General features: G+C 41.6%; 1 protein-coding gene across 1 annotated transcript in view; it reads right to left on the reverse strand.

The window, feature by feature from the left end:
• The window catches only part of col25a1 (collagen type XXV alpha 1 chain), a 79,702-nt gene that overhangs the window by 39,469 nt on the left and 18,130 nt on the right, over positions 1–22,103 (reverse strand). The window contains exons 4-5 of the mRNA XM_077588252.1: positions 7,582–7,626; positions 5,406–5,413 (exon numbers count right to left, since the gene is read on the reverse strand). Of these exons, the coding sequence (XP_077444378.1) occupies positions 5,406–5,413; positions 7,582–7,626 (53 nt within the window). The remainder of the gene's footprint in view (positions 1–5,405; positions 5,414–7,581; positions 7,627–22,103) is intronic.

The raw sequence follows: 22,103 nt of genomic DNA on the forward strand, positions 1-22,103 counted from the left end.
TGTGTTGATGCCGATCGCCAGGCCACAATCCATTCGCAAATAGTAGCTAGCTAGTAGCACGCGTCCATGCTTCGTAAAGCTGTGTTGATGCCAATCGCCAGGCCACAATCAATTCGCAAATAGTAGCTAGCTAGTAGCTAGCGTCCATGCTTCGTAAAGCTGTGTTGATGCCGATCGCCAGGCCACAATCTATGGGGTGTATTGACAAAAGAACTATATATCCCAGCAGTCACTGCACAGTACTTTTTCTATGGGAAAATAGTACAGTCAGGGCCTGCTTGCCGTAGTTGTGAGAGGATGGTGTACCCTATCGACTGATTTATTTTATTTTATCGTAATAACAATTTTAGTATTGGTCCATATATAAAGCGCACTGGATTATAAGGCGCCCTGTCTATTTTGGAGAAAATGTAAGACTTTTATGTGCGCCTTATAGTCGTGAAAATATGGTACATGGAGGGGGTCACATTAGCGTTAGCTCGGATTTAGCCCGTCTTCTTCCCCCGCAATCCTCCGGTTGTTTGTTTGCCATCAGCACTCGCGGACGGCTTTGTTGGGCTTCCCGCGCACGCACATGCTTATTAATGTCGCGGAGCTGGTCGCGCCCGTAAAGACGAGGCCGTAAAAAGCCTTCCACGGTGAGCTGATTGGATCCATGTGCCGGCAGGCCCCTTGGCTGGGCGCCTCCAATAAGGATTCGAGTTTGATGGATGGCTTTTCTGGACCTGGCTCCGTTTACCGGGTCAGCGCGATGAAAAGGGCTACGAGCCAGATCTAGCCGGCTCCCGAGCGCCATCCCAATTCCTGATGTCTCCGCGTCTGGTCGGACGAGGCGGCCAAGCCCGCAAAAACGATTTCACGACAACTGCGGCAACGTGTCCGTTTTAGTGCTTACCTCTGTTTCTGGCGTCGGATTTTTTAGGAACGGCTTGAAAATGTTCGAGCTAAGACTAGCTTCATGTTGGGATAAAGGTCAAAGAGACATGTTACTTTTGCTAGCATCATAGTCAGTCCTGCCAGGACCGTTTCATTAGACGTCATTAACTCTCTGCCAGTAATATGAATCGAAGTTACGTTGCGTGCTTTGAATGCCAATAGACTCCATGTTGGTTTTGGGTTTTTCATATTTTCCTCCCTTTTTTCCGAAGGTAGTAAAGTTTTTTTTGTTGTTGTTGTTTTTCAATTAACATCGTTTGAGCAGAAGTACGGGAGACGGTGGTTTGGCTGCGAGAAGCAGGAGAAGCGAGATTTTTATCGGGGTAGGAAAGACGCGTCATCGCCATAAAGTCAGATGATATGCGCACGGGAAATTCTGGTCCAAACGTACTCGTGGTTTCCCAGTTTTGATTGACAGGAGATGGATGGAAATCCGTGACGTAGGTTTTTCCACCGCTGGGGTCAAAGGTCAGGTTACTGACCCAGCCATGTGCAAAGATGGCAATTTTAATGACTTGGACACGATTCATCAACTCATTGATTTGCAAATTTTGATGTATAAAATGATCTTTTTGAGGAAATATTTATTTCATTTGTTGTTTTTTTTCCACTCATTAGGATAAAGGGGACTATAAATATGCATTCCGGTTTTATTTTAGTTACCGTATTTTCACAACTATAAGGCGCACTTGAGTCTTAAATTTTCTCCAAAATAGACACGGCGCCTTATAGTCCAGTGTGCTTTATACATGGAAAAAAAAATCAAATGTGTCATTCATTGAGGGTGCGCCTTATAATGCAGTGCGCCTTATAATGCAGCGCGCCTTATAGTCGTGAAAATATGGTACGCTATTTTTTTTTTAAATTTAAGACGGTAAAATAACAGATTCTTTTGTAGATTTAATGAATTAATCAAAACAGTCTTTTCATTCAAATTGTAAATATCCTTACCTTGTTATTTAATTGATTACTACAACGGCTGCGTTTGAATTTTTATTTTCGGGATGACGAAGAAGTCAACACTATTTAACCCACCCAGGTGCCGATTTAAAAGCTTGCCGTGAGGCAGAAAAACCATGCAATGGTAACGTGGTAAATATGATATTCACTTCCAAACAATCTTCGCCGGGGTGGTCTTAATGGTCCCTAAACACCTGTTACTATAAATGCTCAGAGCCGAGTTGAAGCGCAAATAATGGGCAGGTAAGATTGCTACAATATCGTTGTAAAAGCCGCTCAGCCAAGCAATTCACAGTCGCTCTAGCAGTTCTCGACACAAAATGGTTGCACGTCAATACCACTTTTCCTTTGTCCGACTGCGTAAAGTGGCGGCCGCATGAATCGATGCAAAAAGTTTACCGCTTTTGGGTTTCGTCGGGAATGGAATTCTGTAATCCTACTTGAGCTATGAATTGAAGATATTTAGGTAAACACAATTCGTGGCTAAATCCTGTTTACTGCAACCCAAGAGTTGCCCAAATACCTTTTTTATTATTATTCCGCTGCCATCCCTCCCACTTTAGTTACTGCATTTTCCCACATATACGCCGTATTTGTCGCTCAAAGAAAATGATTAGCTTAGATAACTGTATTCATCCCGTATTCAGGAAATTTCACTGTCACGGTAGCAAGAGGGTGAGAATACAGACACAGAAAAAGACATTTTAGACAAATAAATAAGTTAAAAAATAAATAAATGACTAAAATGACTGAATCATTTGTACTCCCTATTAAAACCATGAATATGGAGGTGAAAATTGTGAATCAGGGGGCGGCTTATACGAGGGAAATTGTCGAATTCAACCATTTTAAGGCAATTTTAAGGGTGTGGCTTGTATGCAGAGGCGGCTAATATGCGAGGTATTACGGTAAGCGCTAACTCCCGACAATAGACGAAGATAGACCATACACGTCAAACACGGATTGAGCCTGGTAAATCTGATAAAGGTCCGTAAAAATATGACCCGGTTTTATGACCCGTCAACGCCACGGCTGCGCTTTAGGGAAACATCGTATTTAGGGTTGGGCTAATCACTCCCTGATGCGAAGGTGACCTTCGCCGGCTGTCACGCTCGCAATAATGAGCACATGTTTAAGGTTAGGATACGATCGAGTCTTGACTGGCAGGAGGACATGTGAAGCTTGCGGTTGGAAACGAATAGGGTTGGGGGGGCGACTCGCAGTCTCCTGCCGCGACGTTTGGCTCGTCGGTTGTCAACGTGGGACACGTGGCCGTCAAAATTGCCTGGCCTCCGGCGATTGCCACAAAAAAAACCTGACTATCTTCTCCAGGAGGTCCAAAAAACTAAAAAATACAATTGATTGCTAAAAACCTGAATCTTTTTACATCAACGCCTGGCACTCCACTTGGTCGACATTCCTTCCCGTAACGTCTCTGTCAAGTGAAAATAAATCTTCTACTTTGGACACATCGCAGGCAAGTGCGGTATGAAGCTTCCTGCCAAATTTGCGCCATTTAAACAAAATTGTCGAAGAATTCCAGTCCATAAGAGTCGTGCCCTTATACGTCCATACTTTGCCCGCCAGCTATTCTAAGCTCCGACTAGCTATGTTAGCCGTTGGCACCTGTTAGCAATCTTGGTGCCACGGGGGTGAAAGCGCTACAGGCTATCTCCCACGGAGTCGGTGGAGCTCCATCCACCTTCTCATCTACCTCTTGGCAAGAACTTTGTTCCCAGAGTATCAAACGATTCCTTTCCACACACACCGGCAAATAAGTGCAATTTTCTGGAATTGCGAGAAAGTTTTTCAAAAGAAAAACGTCCCATCTGGACGCGGCAAATGCCAATCCATTGTGGCTACGTTGGAGCAACAGTTTTGCATATAAAAGACTGCTGTGGGCATCATTAGCAGGCGAAACGGCTCCATGTTGGAAAGCGCTCCAACCCGTGCAGTTAAATCCAAACAAAGGGAATTTATACACCTCCATCTGTTCTAAGACGTGTTCTCTTTTTTTAAAACTATTGGACACGCATATGAGTAATCAGGCCAGAACGGGCACAGGCAAGCGGCTTGGTAGAATTTCGGACGGAGAGGTTAGACCGGGATAGGAAAACCGCATTGGGAAACCGACTCGGAATTGCATCTGGTTCCCATATTCACAGTGTGTCACAATTAGCCGGCGCAAAAAAAAAACGACAATACGGTATTGTGCAAGCTGTGGAAACTCCGAAGGAGATTTGTTGCGCCTTTACGTGCTAACATGTCGGAGATTATCCTTCCAGCTCTGTGTCGGAAACGTGGGAGGATTTTGGGAGGTATTGGACTAGCTTGAAGACGAGTGCAGGTGCTTTTATTGGATACTTTTGACTCTAAGTATCATATTTTTCGCCTCTGCGTATAAGCCATACCCTTGAAATTGCCTTAAAATCGTTGAATTTTACAATTTCTCGCGTATAAGCCGCCCCCTTATTCACAATTTTCACCTCCATAGTCATGGTTTTAATAGGAGTACAAATGTGTTAATTTGAAGGGAAAAACATATACTCTCAACATTTGAATAGCCTCTAAAATGGAACAAATCGGCCATCTTTAGTGCGGCAGTTGTCTGAAAATTCTCAGCTAAAGTCAAGCTAGCACACTTCACTGTTCGCGTAATGAAAAATGGCGCCGTTTTTGGGTGCTTTTGGCTTGATCCCGTCATATGATTTTATTTGTCAGATCGCAAATCGGGGCGAGAGGGGCTGAGAGGCGAGACCACCTGGGCTCACTTAGTTCTCAGGACCCCGGGAGCGAGCGTCGGCAAGAGCTCCGCAGATTAACTTACGTTTTTTTTATTTTTTAAACAGCTAAGTCAGCACATGCGAATTGTATTCAGTCAATCACACTTGGGTCTGGACGATAAATAACAAGCATGACGCACGCACACACATTTCACCCCCGAGCTTGCCTGCTTTTATATATTTTTAGATATATTTATATAGATTTGTCTTAGAAGTTCTGTTCAAAACTGCGTTCGCTCGGATGTGGAATGAAGTGAGAAAATGGTTGCGGGTGCAACGTGGATTTCTGCAACAAATTCATCAAAATAAAAGTATCAAATGTATATAAAAGTATTTGAAAAAATGTTCTGGAGTATTCGTGCTAAAGTATTTAGGTCCGTTTGTATGAGAAAATTAATTCAGGCACTTATTATTAAAATTGCGGTGCGGAAATTTAGAGGTCAAAGGTCATAGTATTAGGAGGAAGGTTCATTCGCTTGTCAAATTTCGGTGAAAGGATGCCTTCATTTTGGAGGCAAAACGGAGAATCATTGTCATTCCTGGTCGTGAATGAGTTAATCATAAATATCGGCAAAATATTATTTTCACTTCATTATTTCAGAGGTTAAAAACGGAGTGGAGAAATTTGAGAAATGAACATGGGCTGCCTCTTTGAGACTGAATGCGGGTGTGTTTTTTTTACCTTTGTGAGGCTTTAAATAGAAGATGCAAAGCAGGGATACTTACAGGCGGCCCTGGGGAAAAAAAACACACAAAAAAATCATTGTCAAATGGAAAGAATTATACACAGTGCGTGTTAAATACATTCGTTGTATGATGTATTTTCCAGGTGTTTACCACGTTTACCACATGCGTACCTGTCAACCTCGGCCTTATTAATGATTGCAATTCCCCTAATTAAGTGATTAATAACATATGGAGCAATTTCAAGATTCTGTAGATGCCGCTGTATGACGCTGACATCTTGACTGTTTTGGGTACATTGCTTGCTGACACGCTATATTTATATAGTGAAAAGGGTGGACATGATTGACGTCATTCTTAAAGCATGACAATATTAGTAATCGACGGTTTTCGTAAGATACCAGTGATCGGAACGATTCGGATTAGAGCCGAAATGGGTAAAACGAGATCGTATTTCACGACTATAAGGCGCACATAAAAGTCTTACATTTTCCCCAAAATAGACAGGGCGCCTTATAATCCAGTGCGCCTTATATATGGACCAATACTAAAATTGTTATCACGATAAAATAAAAGAAATCAGTCGATAGGGTACACCATCCTCTACAGCTCTCACAACTACGGCAAGCAGCCCCCGACTACTATTTTCCCCGTAGAAAAAGTACTGCGCAGTGACTGCTGGTATATGTAGTTCTTTTGTCAATACACCCAATGGATTGTGGCCTGTATACATCGACATCAACACAGCTTTACGAAGCATGGAAAGCAGCGTTGGAATAGTTACGCTAGCTACTAGCTAGCTACTATTTGCGAATGGATTTTGGCCGCCTGGACGAATAAAACGTATAAAACTCAGCGTTTTCGATGACTAATTTGGACAATTGTTCAATTCGGACACAGAAAATGAGGACTTTAATGGATTTGTGGGTGATGACATGAGTACATTGTAAAATGGCTAAATAAAGTATAGTCAAACTCAGTTTTGCTTCTGTTGCCTTTTTAATGAACGTGTTTTTAGCGTGTGAGTGTAGCGTGTGTGTTTAAGCTGCTGTATGTTTTGCCATGCCTGGCTGCGTCTATAAAAACGGTGCGTCCTTTGTGTGTGTAAAATACAGAAATAGCACTCGTTATTGACACTGCGGCTAAAAATACGATGCGCCGTATAGTCGTGAAAATACGGTACTTTAAACTCCCGTACAAAAGTTGTTATACGGCGTACACAATTTGAAATGACCGAAAACGGTATAAAATGAGGGAAAAAGATATAAATTGACAGGTATAATGATGAAACATTTGAAACTGGCCATACTTTTACAGCGACTTGTTAAAAGCGACCCCCGCCTTAACGCCGCCATGTTTTTTTTGCGAGGTGCCACCTACCCCTAATTAGCACACCTCCACCAGCAGCCCCTCGGGCGGGCTGACTTCCTGTTAAAAAAGGCCGCCTGCAAAACTGAAAGGGAATTTTGGATTCTTCCGTCCTTGAAGCGTTGTTCTTCACAGCCAAGAACCAAATGAAAATGGCTCTTCCAGCTGCGCCACTGATGGCCCACGCCGGGCTTCCCTTTTATGGATCATTGGGTTACAGCGGACCACTTAAGCTTATAATAAACATGCGCCACGCTGCTTATTTCCCACTGTGTGGAGTGGATGATTTCCAACTGGGAATGATGGCCAATCGCAGAAATAATGACACGCAAATGGTCATTAAGTGCAGAGAAAATGAATGGAGGGTTTCGCATAACCATAATATTTCAACTACATGTGGCTGTAATTAAAAAAAAAAATTGCCAATCTAAATTTGACTCACCCTTTGGTACGCTTACGGATATATAATTAAAAGCTATGCTTATAATTCGAACCCTGGTGCTTAGCGCAAGTCGACGTCCAATTTATTCGAACTGGGATGGTCGGCAGCGATTGAAACTTGGTGAAACCATGCACTGGAGTTTCGGTATTGCCTCCTGCTTCCAGGTGAGCAGGACTTTAGTCTTAAAAGGAAGTCCCCTGGCATCCAGTCAAAATCCAGCATTCCCATGGCAACCCAAACGGCAACAGCGAAACCACTAATTACCCATCTACGAAACTCCTGTGGCCCTCCAAAGATATACACGCAACTTCAACATGATTGTAAAACACGACACGGATTGCTCACGTCCTCCGGAATCGTTACTTTAAGGATCACGGATTGGTTTTACCCACACAAACAGGTACGTACCGGTTTCTCCGTTGCGGCCTCTCCTTCCTCGCTTCCCTGGAGGTCCTGCAAAACAGAGGTGGGGGGCACATTTTACTGACGTGTTTCAGGCAAAGATGTCAAATCAGTTCGAGCTCGGATGCCTGGCATCAAATGATCATATTTGCGTGCAGGATTCGTTATTTGAGTAGCATATTTTCTGATGACTGAATCAAGGGTACGGCTTATATGTGCATAAATTAGACTTGACATGCACGAAACTGCGAGGAGACAAAGCCAAAACGCAAGACAATGCGGCCGATACGGTCATTTATTTCAGAATAATGAAAAGATAAACAGATGAAATGCTAAACAAAATTTATTTTGACGTCTATGAATGAAATTCAAGAAGATAAAAAAACATAACTTGCATAAAACGTGAAAAAACAACTCACTTATTTGTGCCTGTGCTATCATTGCACCCAAAGACTGAGAAAACTAGACCACTTCCTGGTTGTACTGCTCACATGACTTCCTTTTTTAATTGTGAATCAGAAGGCATCTCATACGAGAGAAATCGTAAAATTCAACGATTTTAAGTCAATTTTAAGGGTGCGGCTTATATGCGGAGGCGGCTTATATGCGGGAAATTACGTTATTTTACACAGTGACAGGCTAATGTGCTCAAAATATAAAATCTCATTTTAATTCGTCTATGGGAGTCAATTACAGAAAATGAGTTAAACCAAAAAAGCCCTATTACTGATAATATTTTTACGAAAACATTGGTTTGGGGGGGTGGTCACAAACCTGGCTACCTTGATTATTTTTGGGGGGCTGAATAAACAACGGCAAAATCTAATAGAATCTCTGACAAAGACAACAAAGCTACAAAGTGGATCGTTTTCTCAGAGAATTTGTTTATCCACGGAATGTTGTTTCCCCCATTCGCCATTTCCCCCAAAACACACTGCCTGTAAGACAATTACACGCTTTGCTGACTTTTACGCGCTGCGGACCCGCATCCCACCGGGGTCCGATTCACTCTCAGGCGACAAGAAGCGAAAGCATCCCTCCAAAGCAAGACAACGACACCCCCCCTCACCGCCATTGTCGTCAAGGTTTGTAGTCAAAATCTGAGGCTGTCACTTTCAAACACGCTCCGAATAAAAAAATTGAGCGCTTGCTTCGAGACAAGACACGAGAGCACATGAAATGGAACTGTCAAGATCATGTTGAGTGGAAGTCAATGTAAGTGAAGTAGAAGATGGTCGCCATCTGTTTCGCAATCCCATGAAAACAAACACAAAGATTGCAGTCCACATAACCCAGTAGTCGCAAGAATGTCAAACGCTTATTTATTTATTGATTAACTTATTTAGTACCTATTTATTTATGTCTAAAATGTATTTTCTCGTGTCTGTATTCTCACCCTCTTGCGACTGTCACAGTGAAATTTCCAGAATACGGGATGAATAAATAATCTAAACTAATCTCATCTAATCTAAAACTCTAATCTAAAACTCTAATCTAAAACTCTAATCTAAAACTCTAATCTAAAACTCTAATCTAAAAATCTAATATGATCTAAAAATCTAATCTAAAAATCTAATCTAAACATCTAATCTAAAAATCTAATTTTATCTAAAAAATCTAATCTAATCTAAAAATCTAATCTAATCTAAAATAATATAATATAATATAATAAAAACTAATCTAATCTAAACTAATCTAAACTAAACTAATCTAAACTATTCTAAACTATTCTAAACTAATCTAAACTAATCTAATCTAAAATAATCTAATCTAAAATAAGATAAACTAAAATAAGGTAAAATAAACGAAGATAAGGTTAGATAAACTAAGATAAACTAAGATAAGGTAAGATAAACTAAGATAAGGTTAGATAAACTGAGATAAGGTCAAATAAACCAAACTAAGGTAAGATAAACTAAGATAAGGTAAAATAAACAAAGCTAAGGTAAGATAAACTACGATAAGGTAAAATAATCTAAGATAAACTAAGATAAGGTAAAATAATCTAAGATAAAGTAAGATAAACTAAGATAAGGTAAACTAATCTAATTAAACGGGGTTGATTCGCGTGACCCAACTAGACCTCAGCTCCTCCCCTCTTAGCATTTCACCATGTCGACAACAGAATTTACGTCCCTCCGGAGGTCTTATTGGGTTGCAAAACCCGATCTTATCTTGCCTCTCCTTCTACAGCCCTCGCTCTTCAATTGGAACTCGGCATTTGGCAGCGCTTCGCCTCCATTGGCTGGCGTTCAGGATCACATCAGACGTTGCGTGCGCTCTAAAGTGCGTGACCACAGGTAAATCGCACTTGGTCCTTCTCACCAAAAACTCTTGAAAGGAACAGAAAGCCCTTCCCGTTCTTGGCCGCCATGTCGCCGTCTTTGAAACGACACCGGAAACCGCTTGGAGGACGATGATACGGCGCCCCCTCGCCAGACTAAATAGGCGATATGCTTTTTTTCGAGACTCCGATTCCTTTCTGAAAGATGAGAACGCGGCGTACGCCAACCAAAACTTTTCGATTATTACCCAAACCTGAACGGCACCAGCGGAAAGCGCTTTGCAGATACTCTGACAAGAACGCCTAGGCAACGTTCTCACGGAGTTGGCGCCTGTCATTGGTCCGCATCGTTCCAAAGGGGGACGTGGCTCGAACCCCTCGGGAGAGAAAACATGGATCCCATGGAAACCAGGACTTTTTAATCAAGTGTTAGCAAAATACCACTGATTTCACGGACTGTGATGGCCCAAAAACTGAATTCTGGCACCACGTTGTCCGTGTGTCTCGAACGATCCGTCGAAATTCTCGAACACGGCTGGAAACAGCTGGCAGTCAACGAGCCGGGCGCTACGGTCACACCGCGATGTTGCAAAATTCTTAACGCATTGTTACAGTCGCAACAAATAATCGAGTCAGACTCGCTGGACAAACATGGGATTCGTTTGTAAGGCACTCTGAGCTTTGTTGCCAAAAATAGCAAACTTGGGGGTTCCGGCGCAAAAACCTCACGAACATCAATCAGGTTTGACGAGCCCTGGTAGTGCTTTTTATTCGTCTTTGAGTTTTTTTTTCTTGGGCAAAAAAGGCCTCTTGCCAGAGAAGGTCTGTTTTTTTTCTCAAATGGTTTTCTCCAATATACGTAAATGGTTGCTTTGCTGTGTCAGCAACTCGGGTTGCCATTCCCCTATTTTAGGGGTCGGGAACCTTTTTGACGAAGAGAGCCACAAACAATTCATATTTTCCAAAATTATTCCCTATGAGCCATACTACGAATTTAAAAGTCAAAATACATACATGTAAACGAGTGCCTTTTGAATTTTTTCTTTAGTAATTTCACCACTTTTAAAGTGGAAAAAAAATGAATATTTTTTTAAAGATTCTTATGCAATGAGAGGATGCATTCCATAAGAGTCTACTGCCAAAAAAAATGAAGATTAAAGCAGTTCTAGATGTAATATCTCAGTTCTGTCACCAGCAATTTCCATATTTTAGCTCACAGGTTAGCAAAGAGCCAGATGCACCCATCAAAAGAGCCACATGTGGCTCCCGAGCCATAGGTTCCCTACCCCTGCCCTATTTCATGTCTCATTTTTCTCCCGCTGTCCTATAAATCCATACCGTCTTTCGGGTAAATGCATGCGCGTGAAAACCGGAGTTTTGTTGCCTGGAAACGGATTCACAGTAATCAGGGACTTGGAAAAGTCTTACCGAATCCCCTTTTCTGCTAAACAAATGATTTGCGCCACAGTACGTTTCCAACCGAAACCTGTTGTACTCTACTCGTAGTACTACGTGTAACGGAGCACTAAGTTGAAGCTCTGGAATTCGTCTCCAGCAACTCCAGACTGGCTTCGAGGTCACCGGTTAAGCGCATCGTTGACAGAAATAGACTTCCCCTTGAACTTGCGACCCTATGGAACATAAAGCCCTTCCAGGACAGATGCCGTTTCCCTCAGTCCGTCTTTAAACGTAAAGCACTTTTACGTAAAAAGCAATTAAGGCCAGCGAGTTCAAGCGCCGTCACAATTCATCCTGGATAAATATGAGGATTATACTAATGATTCGGTTTAATCTCCGGCACAAAGAAAGAAAGCCACTGTGTGGGTTTTATCCCTCTGGAAAAGCATTCAGTTTCACTTCGGCTGGGGTCAGATTGCCTTAGAGAATCATTCTGTTTAAAAGGACTGTGTACAGCTCTTATTTATTGTTTTTTTACAGGAAAAAAATGCGGCGAAGTGTTTCGGGAAAATGGCGGAAGGGACTGACAACATTAGCAATTGACGATGACGACTACCAGTGACCGAGACGATCCCAATTAGAGCCGAAATGTGGAAAACGAGATCGGTTTTACAAAAACACGTACTGTTGGGTTTATTCTGGGATGTTACTATATTTTCATTGTTAAAACCTACCGTATGCATGCATGTATATTTATGTGTATGTATGTATATATGTGCTAAGCAACACACTTATTTATATATATATTTATTCATGTATTTATTTATTAACTTACTTATTACCTATCTATTTATATCTAAAATGCCTTTCCTATTCCTGCATCCTCACCCTCTTGCTACTGTGACAACAAAATTTCCCGAATACGGGATGAATAAAGTTATCCAATCCAATCCAATTAAGCATTTAATAGGTAATGAAGCTATAAATTAATTTGTGCTTTATGTTGGGACCAAATAACCTCGAGGACGCTTTCCCCCACAGCTGCTTTCGAGGCCAGTTAATTGTTTTCAGGACTATTGACTGAACAGGACACCATGTTCCAGGCCGAGACTGTTGATCTGAGTTGGCAATGAAGATCTACGAGGGACTCTTAAATTGCTTTGACTTGGATTCCGGCAGATGGAGATAATCGAATCAACTTCCGAAAATACTCGCATTATTGTTTAAAAAAAATACAGTCGCTCTGTTTACCTTATAAAGAAATTATTATGGTTATTCGTGCAAATTCTTACGCAGTTGTTTTGGTTTCCGATCCGCTCGGGTCACCTTGTATGCTTACTTGTGCAAATTCTTACGCAGGTGTTTTTGGTTCCAATCTAATATGAGATTGTTGTGGCAGTTGTTTTTTGACCTTAATGGTGTTATTCGGTTAGCTTATGCAATTGTTTGAATCAGATTACCTCAAATGTTTTGATTAGGCGCTGACTAAATTGACAGAGGAAGATGCCGTTTCTTGAGAATCATCCTGGACGGGGGCGAGTCGGGAGAGATTTTCCTTGCAAGTTGTAGCCGGTGTATGTTAATGATGTCTCCCTGTTTTGATTAAAGTGTATTATAATAAACCTATCACGTACGTTCTTAAAAACATTTTAAGTGTACCCAATTTGACATGATTAAAAAAAAAACGTATAGGTTGCCAGGTATGTATCCGTTTCATCACCTGGCGAGATCAACTTGACGACATACTTCAGAGTCTTGCTATGGAAACATCGGAGGGGGCTGACGAGAGCCGCGATTGGCCGCGTTGAATCGCCGCCATCGTTGCAAAAGGCTTCGGGATGAATAACACGCGCACGCCATTTCGATGTTACTCTTGGATAATCGCGGTAGAAAATAAAAAACGAATAATAGGTTTAGCTTGGCGGGGGATTTCAATGAAGGTTTTCCTTTTGATTGTTAGATCTCGGGATCGAGTCCGGTTACGAACACACCAGGCGAGCTCGTGTTATGACAGAAGGGTCGTCTGAAGCCAAGTCAATAGACAAAAGTTTTGGGACGCTAACCCTAACGAGTACAACAATTCTGTCCTATTTTGAAATTAGTCCTTCAAATGGACTTTTCGCTTCAGTGAGTCCAGCTTTAAAAACATCAGCATGAATATTAAAGCCCGTGTTGACACAGGTTCTGGTTTGAATCTCACGGAGACGACGTGGACGGAATACCACGCCGTGCGTGCCGATGGCGACATGCTATCGTGTAGGCACGCGTGCGCCTTGATGACATTTCTCCGCAAACCCGAGAGCCAATGGGACGAGACTTTTCGACGTGTTTAAGACTTGCACGGCTATTGGATGTCACGCTGACATCACGTGGGAGCCAACACCTGCGGACGCCGTGGCTGCTGGACGACCTCCACCGCCGCGGCGTGCGTCTGCACGATTAAGGAGACGCCAAAGTCGTAAATTGCGGGGGTTGTTGAACTGCTTGAGGACGATTTTGCAGAATTTCAAAACAAAGAGCCCTCTTTCAGTGCTGTAATTAGTCTTATTAGTATTCCAATGACCGTATTTTCTCGCATATAAGCCGCGTTTGTAACTAAAAAAAATGATGACTGAATCAAGGGTACGGCTTGTGAATTAGGGGGCGTCTTATATGAGAGAAATGGTCAAATTCAACGGTTTTAAGGTCATTTTAAGGGTACGGCTTGTGAATTAGGGGGCGTCTTATATGAGAGAAATTGTCAAATTCAACGGTTTTAAGGTCATTTTAAGGGTACGGCTTATACCAAGGGTGTCAGACTCGGGTTTGTTCGCGGGCCGCATTGACGTCAACTCGGTTTCATGTGGGCCAGACCATTTTAGATATAATATCTAGATTTTTTTTATTGGATTAAAAGCCCTGAATATTCTGTTTTTTATAGATCTAAAACAATGTTTATTTTAGCTTTTTTTAAATATATTTTTAGATTTTACAAAATCATTTTTGAACTAAAAACACAGAAAAAATGCATTAAAAAATTACAATTATTGATTTAAAAAGGGGAAAATAAGGAAATATAATATACAGCTATATCTATCATTTTAATTTGATCCTAAAACAGAAAGTCAGCACTCATGATTTACTTTCTCGGGCCGCACAAAACGATGCGTCGGGCCAAATTTGGCCCCCGGGCCGCCACTTTGACACCTGTGTCTTATACTAAGAAATCAAGGTAGACTCTCGCAACTCTTAGCTCACTCCTGGGGAGACGAATACTCCTCCCAACCGAGTCAAATCAACCAAATAAAGCCTTCTCAGACACGAGGGAGCTTATTATAAGATAATCCTTGCAAAGATGGGTTTGCTGATCCAAAAGACACTTAAAAAAAGCACGCAGAAGCGCAATCCGAGGCTCAAAAATAGCATAACCGAGGAAGCCGCACGTTCCAGCAAATGAAGAACATTGCTGTTTTCCTAACTTCTATCCTCGTTTCCCTTAATAGTTTTTTTTTCACCCCTCATGAAAAGCCAGAGCTGAGTCATAGCTCGGTGCGCAGTCAGAGTCAAGACTAAAAAAGCAAATTAGTTGCAAGGAAATTCACTCTAGAATTAGAATTAGCTAAATTAGACAGGTCGAAATAGTTCTGCTCGTGAAATGATGGTTTTTTTCCTGATGTGTCAATCAAACTGACCAGGTCAAAAGGGCCTAAGGGGTTGGTCCTCTTGGGATCACTCGTAATCCAGTCTGTAGCTTCAGCTGGAAACGCTGGACCGCCTCTTGGTCCACACACCTTGTTCTTATTATGGACTCGGTCCCAAAGGGACATTCCGAAAGACAAATTCAAACAAGCTAACAAACTCGGGCTGGGACGGTAGCTACGCTAGTCTTAAATCTCTATTTCAGTCCGAAAAAAAACTGCTTGTTTTCCAGTGTTGCATATAAACTGATGTGTCATTTTTTGGGGGGTGTGGCCTCGCTCGACCACCGGCGGCCTGAGACGAGAGCCAGCGCGAAAATATCAAAGCGTCCGGGAGAAATTTGCAGACGTTTCCAATTTAGCCGGACAATCATGTCCTCTGACGTGGCCTGTAAAGGAGCGAGATTAGAGCAGATCCCGTTTGGAATCCGTCCCGTTCCGACACGCGAGATTGAAAACGGCGGCGCGACGGCACGCCAACCTTGGCCTTCCGAACAAAAGCCACCAACCGGCTTTGCTCTTCGCAGCTTGCTTCAGTTAATCGAGATTTTCTGCTTGAATCAATTGATTAATAAAGTGTTCAGCGCCATTTTTTCGAAAAATAACCGCAACATTTAAGCTAATATTAAACTCGTGGTAGAAAATGTTGATCCCGTTTTTTGGGGGGATTTTTCCGACCCCCTCAAATTCACCTTCCCCACATTTCTGAAAGCTGAAGAACTTGACAGGCTCGTTCCCGACTCGCTCAACCTCAACTTTTGGAACAAATTAGAACGGCGATGGCGTCACTCGCTCCGAATCCGATGCGGTCTCGACTTCCTGCCGACGTAACGGCCTCGGATCTTCATAATTTTTCTCTCACGGTCCAGGAAGAAAGAGTTCTCCGAAAACAAAAGCCTCCGCGGCATCGATGCGTGCCACCTTTCAGCGCGCCTTTGCTTCGCCGAACACCAAAGCCTGGTTTCGAAACCCCACCAGATGACGACATCGAGGAATGCTCAAGATCATCAACTGCTCCCTACCCACCCTGTCCAGCATCTACAAATCCCAGTGCCTTAGAAGGGCAGAGAGCACCATAAAAGACAATAGGCATCCCAGCTTCCACCACTTCAACCTGCTGCCCTCTAGAAGGCGCTACAGAGCCATAACAGCCAAGACAAACAGACTCAAGAACAGTTTCTTTCCAAGGGGTGTCACCATACTCAACTCAAGTTCTGCACCCAAAACCTACTGTATTTTAACGACTATAAGGCACACTGCATTATAAGGCGCACTGCATTATAAGGCGCACTGCATTATAAGGCGCACTGCATTATAAGGCGGACCCTCAATGAATGACACATTTGAATTTTTTTTCCATGTATAAAGCACACTGGACTATAAGGCGCCCTGTCTATTTTGGAGAAATTTTAAGACTTTTAAGTGCGCCTTATAGTCGTGAAAATATGGTAATCAAGACTTATTACTACTACTTATTTATTATGTTGACCATTTTTATCTATTACTATTTACTGATTATTTATTTATCATTACTATATATTGATTATCTATGTTTGTTCATGTGGTCCACTCAGCAACTTGAATGTCTCCAAAACCATGGACCTAATCCTGGACTTCAGACGCAACAAGGCCGCTCTGCACTGCTGATTTCACTTGGACTTTTTATTTATGATTTATTGATTACATATTTATCTGTTTGTTTGTTGTTGTTATTTGTTCACCACGTGATGAAAGCTTTAAATCTCATTAGAATCGTTTAATGACAATAGCTTCATTTTAACAGTAATCACCCAAACGAATGCAATTCCACTGACTTAAAAATATGGAACATTTACCGGTGGCTATCATTCCAAACGTGGTTCAATTTCAGGATAAGCTAAATCAAGGTTTGTTGGCTGCAGGAGTTGACAGTCTTCAAGTCCCAATAAAAGTGAAATGTTCTCTATGTTTATTGTGGAATCCCAACTTTTTTCCCACCCTTTAAGACGTCCATTTTGTGCCAAAAAAAGCTCTGCCATGGAAGACCATTTCCAAAAAGAGACTCGCACGCCAGTAATTCCACTACAATGGAGTAACCTTTGACGACGCGGGCTTTTTCCTGTGACATCTTGAAGCAAGCTAGTAAGTCAGCATGATTGCGATTGGCCAATTACTTGGCTCCAACGCAACATTATTTTCCAGCGGGCTGAATTATGACTCGAAAGAATTTTCACGACTTGCGCTCTAATGCAAAAATTGTCCGGCACACAATGGAGACAGATAACGTTTAATCAGCCTAGAGCTTTCACCAGTCTTAAAGTAAATCGACTCAATTATTGTCTGACGCAATTGTTGCCATATTGTCACGTCGCAATGCAAATTTTGAAATATTATCAATGTATTTTCCAGAATACCGTATTTTCTCGCATATAAGCCGTATTTGCCGCTAAAAAAAATACTCATCCATGAAATTGAGGTGAAAACAGAATCAGGGGGTGTCTTATACGAGGGAAATGGTCAAATTCAACGATTTTAAGGCAATTTAAAAGGTGGGGCTTATACATGGGGGCGGCTAATATGCGAGAAAATACCGTAGTAGCTAAAACTGAGGACAACAGTCAAAATAAGCAACTATTAATGTGACGTATTTTTGTCCAACTTTACGTCTTTTTGAGTCTGTATCCATTTTAGCTACCGCAACCAAGCCGGCGGCAGTAGTTCCGTCCACTCTTGCTAGTTTTGTGTTTTTGCTGCTTTTCTGTCTTAATGATTTGATTTGGTCATTCTTAATGATCCCATTTACCGTATTTTCACGACTATAAGGCGCACATAAAAGTCTTAAATTTTCTCCAAAATAGACAGGGCGCCTTATAATCCAGTGTGCTTTATACATGGACCAATACTAAAATTTTTATCACGATAAAATAAAATAAATCAGTCGATAGGGTACACCGACTCTACTATTTTCCCGTAGACAAAGTACTGCACAGTGACTGCTGGGATATGTAGTAGTTCTTTTGTCAATACACCCAATGGATTGTGGCCTGTATACATCGACATCAATACAGCTTGACGAAGCATGGAAAGCACCGTTGGAAAAGTTACGCTAGCTACAGAGCTAGCTACTATTTGCGAATGGATTGTGGCCGCCTGGACAAACGTATAAAACTCAGCGTTTTCGATGACTAATTTGGATAATTGTTCAATTCGGACACAGAAAATGAGGACTTTGATGGATTTGTGGGTGATGATGACGCGAGTAAGTTGTAAAATGGCTAAATAAAGTACAACCGAACTCAGTTTTGCTTCTGTTGCCTTTTTAAAAGCGTGTTTTTAGCGTGTGGGTGTAGCGTGCAAGAACTATATATCCCAGCAGTCACTGCACACCGGAAACCGGAAATAGAGTCTGGGGCTGCTTCCGGTAGCCAGCCCTATTGCGGTTCGATATTCATATACAATATATAATATATATGCGTCTATAAAAACGGTGCGTCCTTTGTGTGTTTAAAATACAGAAACAGCACTTGTTACTGAAACTGCGGCTAAAAATACAATGCGCCATATAGTCGTGAAAATACGGTACTTTGAGCTTTTGCTTTGTTGTTCTGTCTAATCACCGTCTGCTACTGTCACAATGATATTTCTTGAATACGGGATGAATAAAGTTAACCAATCCAATCCAATATTAACCGTTTTTTTGGACAATATAGGCTTAAAAAACTGCATAAAAAGCCGATACGCAAAACTATGGCGACTGGCTGCATCTGGACTACTTCAAGACTCTCTGAAGGCTCTGCGACCGGGCGGCCTGTTTAAAAAGCCGCGGAGACAGGTGCTTCCGAATGCCGGAGGTGGCGAGGTGCGATGCCTCAGACCCCCAAAAAAAGCCACGGCCTGTTTTGAATTCGGCGGCTACCGAAGGTTCTGGCAGGCGCTGACAGCTGCATGTAAGCAACGGGGACCTTGACTTGGGTTCACAACTCTCTCGAGGCGGTGGGGGTGGCGGCGGTGTTAGTGAAAAAACCAGGACATCCACTAAACTGCTCTTCAAACTCGTTAAAAAAATAAAAAATGAAATGAAATCCCATTTTAAGACGACGGCTACCGCGGAAAGAAATTTCTCAGAGAAGAAAGCGTTCTATTCAAACCAAAGTCTTTAAAAATTAACGAGTTCCATCCTCTGGACCCTGCTTCGGTATTCTAGCTTGATCCAAAATGTTCATTAACGGACCGAGGTCGCTTTCTAAAAAAAGTTATAGACGACGTTATCAAAGATAGGAAGTCCCCCGGATTCCAATTTCTCGGCGTTCCAATTCTCTGCGGGTAATTGCCGTGGTTTGTCTTCTACTTTCAAAGATAAGGCTTTCTCGCAGAGGCAATAACGAGCCAAATCAACCATCATGGCAATTTTTTATTTTTATTGAGTCGCCACTCTTGCAATGGACCGAATTAAAGACAATGTTTATTGTGTTCCTGTATGTAATCTACTAGACCACATGCGTCAAAGTGGCGGCCCGGGGGCCAAATCTGGCCCGGTGCATCATTTTGTGCGGCCCGGGAAAGTAAATCATGAGTGCCGACTTTCTGTTTTAGGATCAAATTAAAATGAAGAGTATAGATGTATATAAAATTTCCAGATTTTCCCCCTTTTAAATCAATAATTGTATTTTTTCAATCCATTTTTTCTGTGTTTTTAGTTCAAAAATCTTTTTGTAAAATCTAAAAATATATTTAAAAAAAGCTAAAATAAACATTGTATTAAATCTATAAAAAAACTGAATATTCAAGGCTTTTAATCCAGTTCTTTTAATCCATTTAGAAAAAAAAACATGCTAACATCGATACTGTATTATGGTAGTGAGCAGAAGTGGGCGTGTCCGAAATGTGAGAGTACAACTGAGATTTAGTTTTAAAAGAAATTCCAACTGGTTATATGAGCTGCTTTGGTCAGAGAATTTACAGTCAAAGAAAATATTCCTGTATTTGGTTATAACAAACATTTTTCTTTGAATGACGGCCCCTTACTGTATAGCACATATTATTTTACGACTTTCAATAAGGCTCGCTGCGGTGCAGTTTAGCACTTTAACCACAGAATAATAAAATAGCAGCTTAAGTATTGGTTTTTTTCTTCTCTACCACTCAACGTTGTTATTTTTCACGATAAAATTCTTGAAACACGTATTTTCTCGCCTTAAAATCGTTGAATTTTACGATTTCTCGCGTATAAGCCGCCCCCTGATTCACAATTTTCACCTCCATATTCATAGTTTTAATAAAGGAGTACAAATGTGTTACTTTGAAGGGAAAATCTTAAGAAAAATGTGGTATTTCGGAGATACTGTATGAATTGCACATTATTTGGATTAATATCATAAGGAAGTTAAATTCAAAAAGCCAAAATGCAAGCTGTTTTTTTCCTGAATTTCACTGACGTCAAAATAAATGTTGTTTAGCATCTTAACTGTTTATCTTTTCTTTATTTTGAAACAAATTACCGTATCGGCCATATTGTCTAGTCTAATTTATGCGCATATAAGCCGTACCCTTGCTTCCGTCATCATATTTTTGGTTACAAATAAGGCTTATATGCGAGAAAATACGGTATTTGGGATTTTTAAGATAATAAGCACAGAAAACGAGACATTTAAGCGAAACAAATTAAGTTAGCATTACCACACGCAGTTTCAGACACGACACGAGAGATCTGTCTCTCTATGTTCGGCGTTTTTCAGCAGCTTTTGCATTTTCAAGTTGACAAAGAAATTGCTGCGTGGTGAAAAAAACGGGGCCAAATATTCCGCAAGTAAGCAGCACCAAAGAAGTGGAAGGCAAGCGAGCGTCACCCTTTTTAAATCAGACTACTGATGCATATAACAAGATACGAACTGAGAAGTGGTGGCATGGCTAGAAATAAGGACTCGAATGGCACGAATTTAAAAAGCTAAGGAAGTGCAGTGTATGCAAAGTTAAAAAAAAACAAAAAAAAACACTCTGGCTGGCGACAAAAAAGCAGAACTCCAAATGAGTTAACTTGAGTGATGAGAAATGTCAAATATGCAGATCGCTTTGCGCTGAAACACTCTCAGGCCTCCACGATTGGACACGGTACAAACTAATAGTCCCAATTTGCGGCTACAGCGCCCCGCCAAAGATGAGAGAAGCGAATTGGAGAATTCCAGTCAGCTGTCACAGATCCACCCCAAAAAAACATACTGGTCGAAACCTTTGGTGCAACACAAGCCGGCAAAAGAGCGTCCAGGAATCGACCAATCGATCGATACTTCGACCTCGGCAGTCCGAAGACATTCCAGACGTCCTACGCCATGCGTAACAATGTTGGCATGACGGCGTCCGTGTCGAGTGGCTCTTGGCGTGGCAAATAAAAAGGGAATTCTACCCTATAATCATTAAACATGGATGTCAATGCTTTCGTTTTACAACCCGAAAACCAATTAGGGACAAGAAATGGAGATGGTGGGGGAGTGAGACCCCAGAAAAATGCTGTAAAGAACAGAAACGGGTGAAAAAAACTGGTAAAAATACTTTGCGTTATAGGCGACTAGAAGTAAACAAACCAAAGGGGAGACGTGCTACTAATTGGGCTTCTATTTTTTTTGGTACACGGTCGATTGGTCGCCGGTCTTTTGGTCGCCCGGAAGGTTATTGATAATTACCATTGAAATCGTTGATCAAATTCCCTAAATACAAACTGCGAATGACTATTTAGTCATACTTAATGCCCTATTCATTATTAGGCTAAAGAAAAGCTCCAAATTTTTCGGACTTTTATTGTTTTTTGTTGGAGAACTTGTCAAGACCCCGACTGACGTAGCTTCTTAAAGGGACAACGCATGTACATACAAACTCTGTCGGCTCAGTGAAACTGTTCATGGCCATTGTTGGCTTTTATTGATGCGTAGACCGTGTTGTTTTACCTTGTTTTGTCGCCAGTCTTTTGGTAGTCTGTCTTTTGGTCGCCGGTCTTTTGGTCGCCCGTTGTCGCGGTCGGGGCGACCAAAAGACCGGCGACAAAACAAGGTAAAACAACACGTTCTCCAACAAAAAACAATAAAAGTCCGGGAAATTTGGAGCTTTTCTTTAGCCTAATAATGACTAGGGCATCAAGTATGACTAAATAGTCATTCGCAGTTTGTATTTAGGGAATTTGAGCAACAATTTAAATCAGG

This window comes from Stigmatopora argus, chromosome 20 (genome assembly GCF_051989625.1).
Source record: "Stigmatopora argus isolate UIUO_Sarg chromosome 20, RoL_Sarg_1.0, whole genome shotgun sequence".
In the NCBI taxonomy this organism is placed as follows: Eukaryota; Metazoa; Chordata; class Actinopteri; order Syngnathiformes; family Syngnathidae; genus Stigmatopora; species Stigmatopora argus.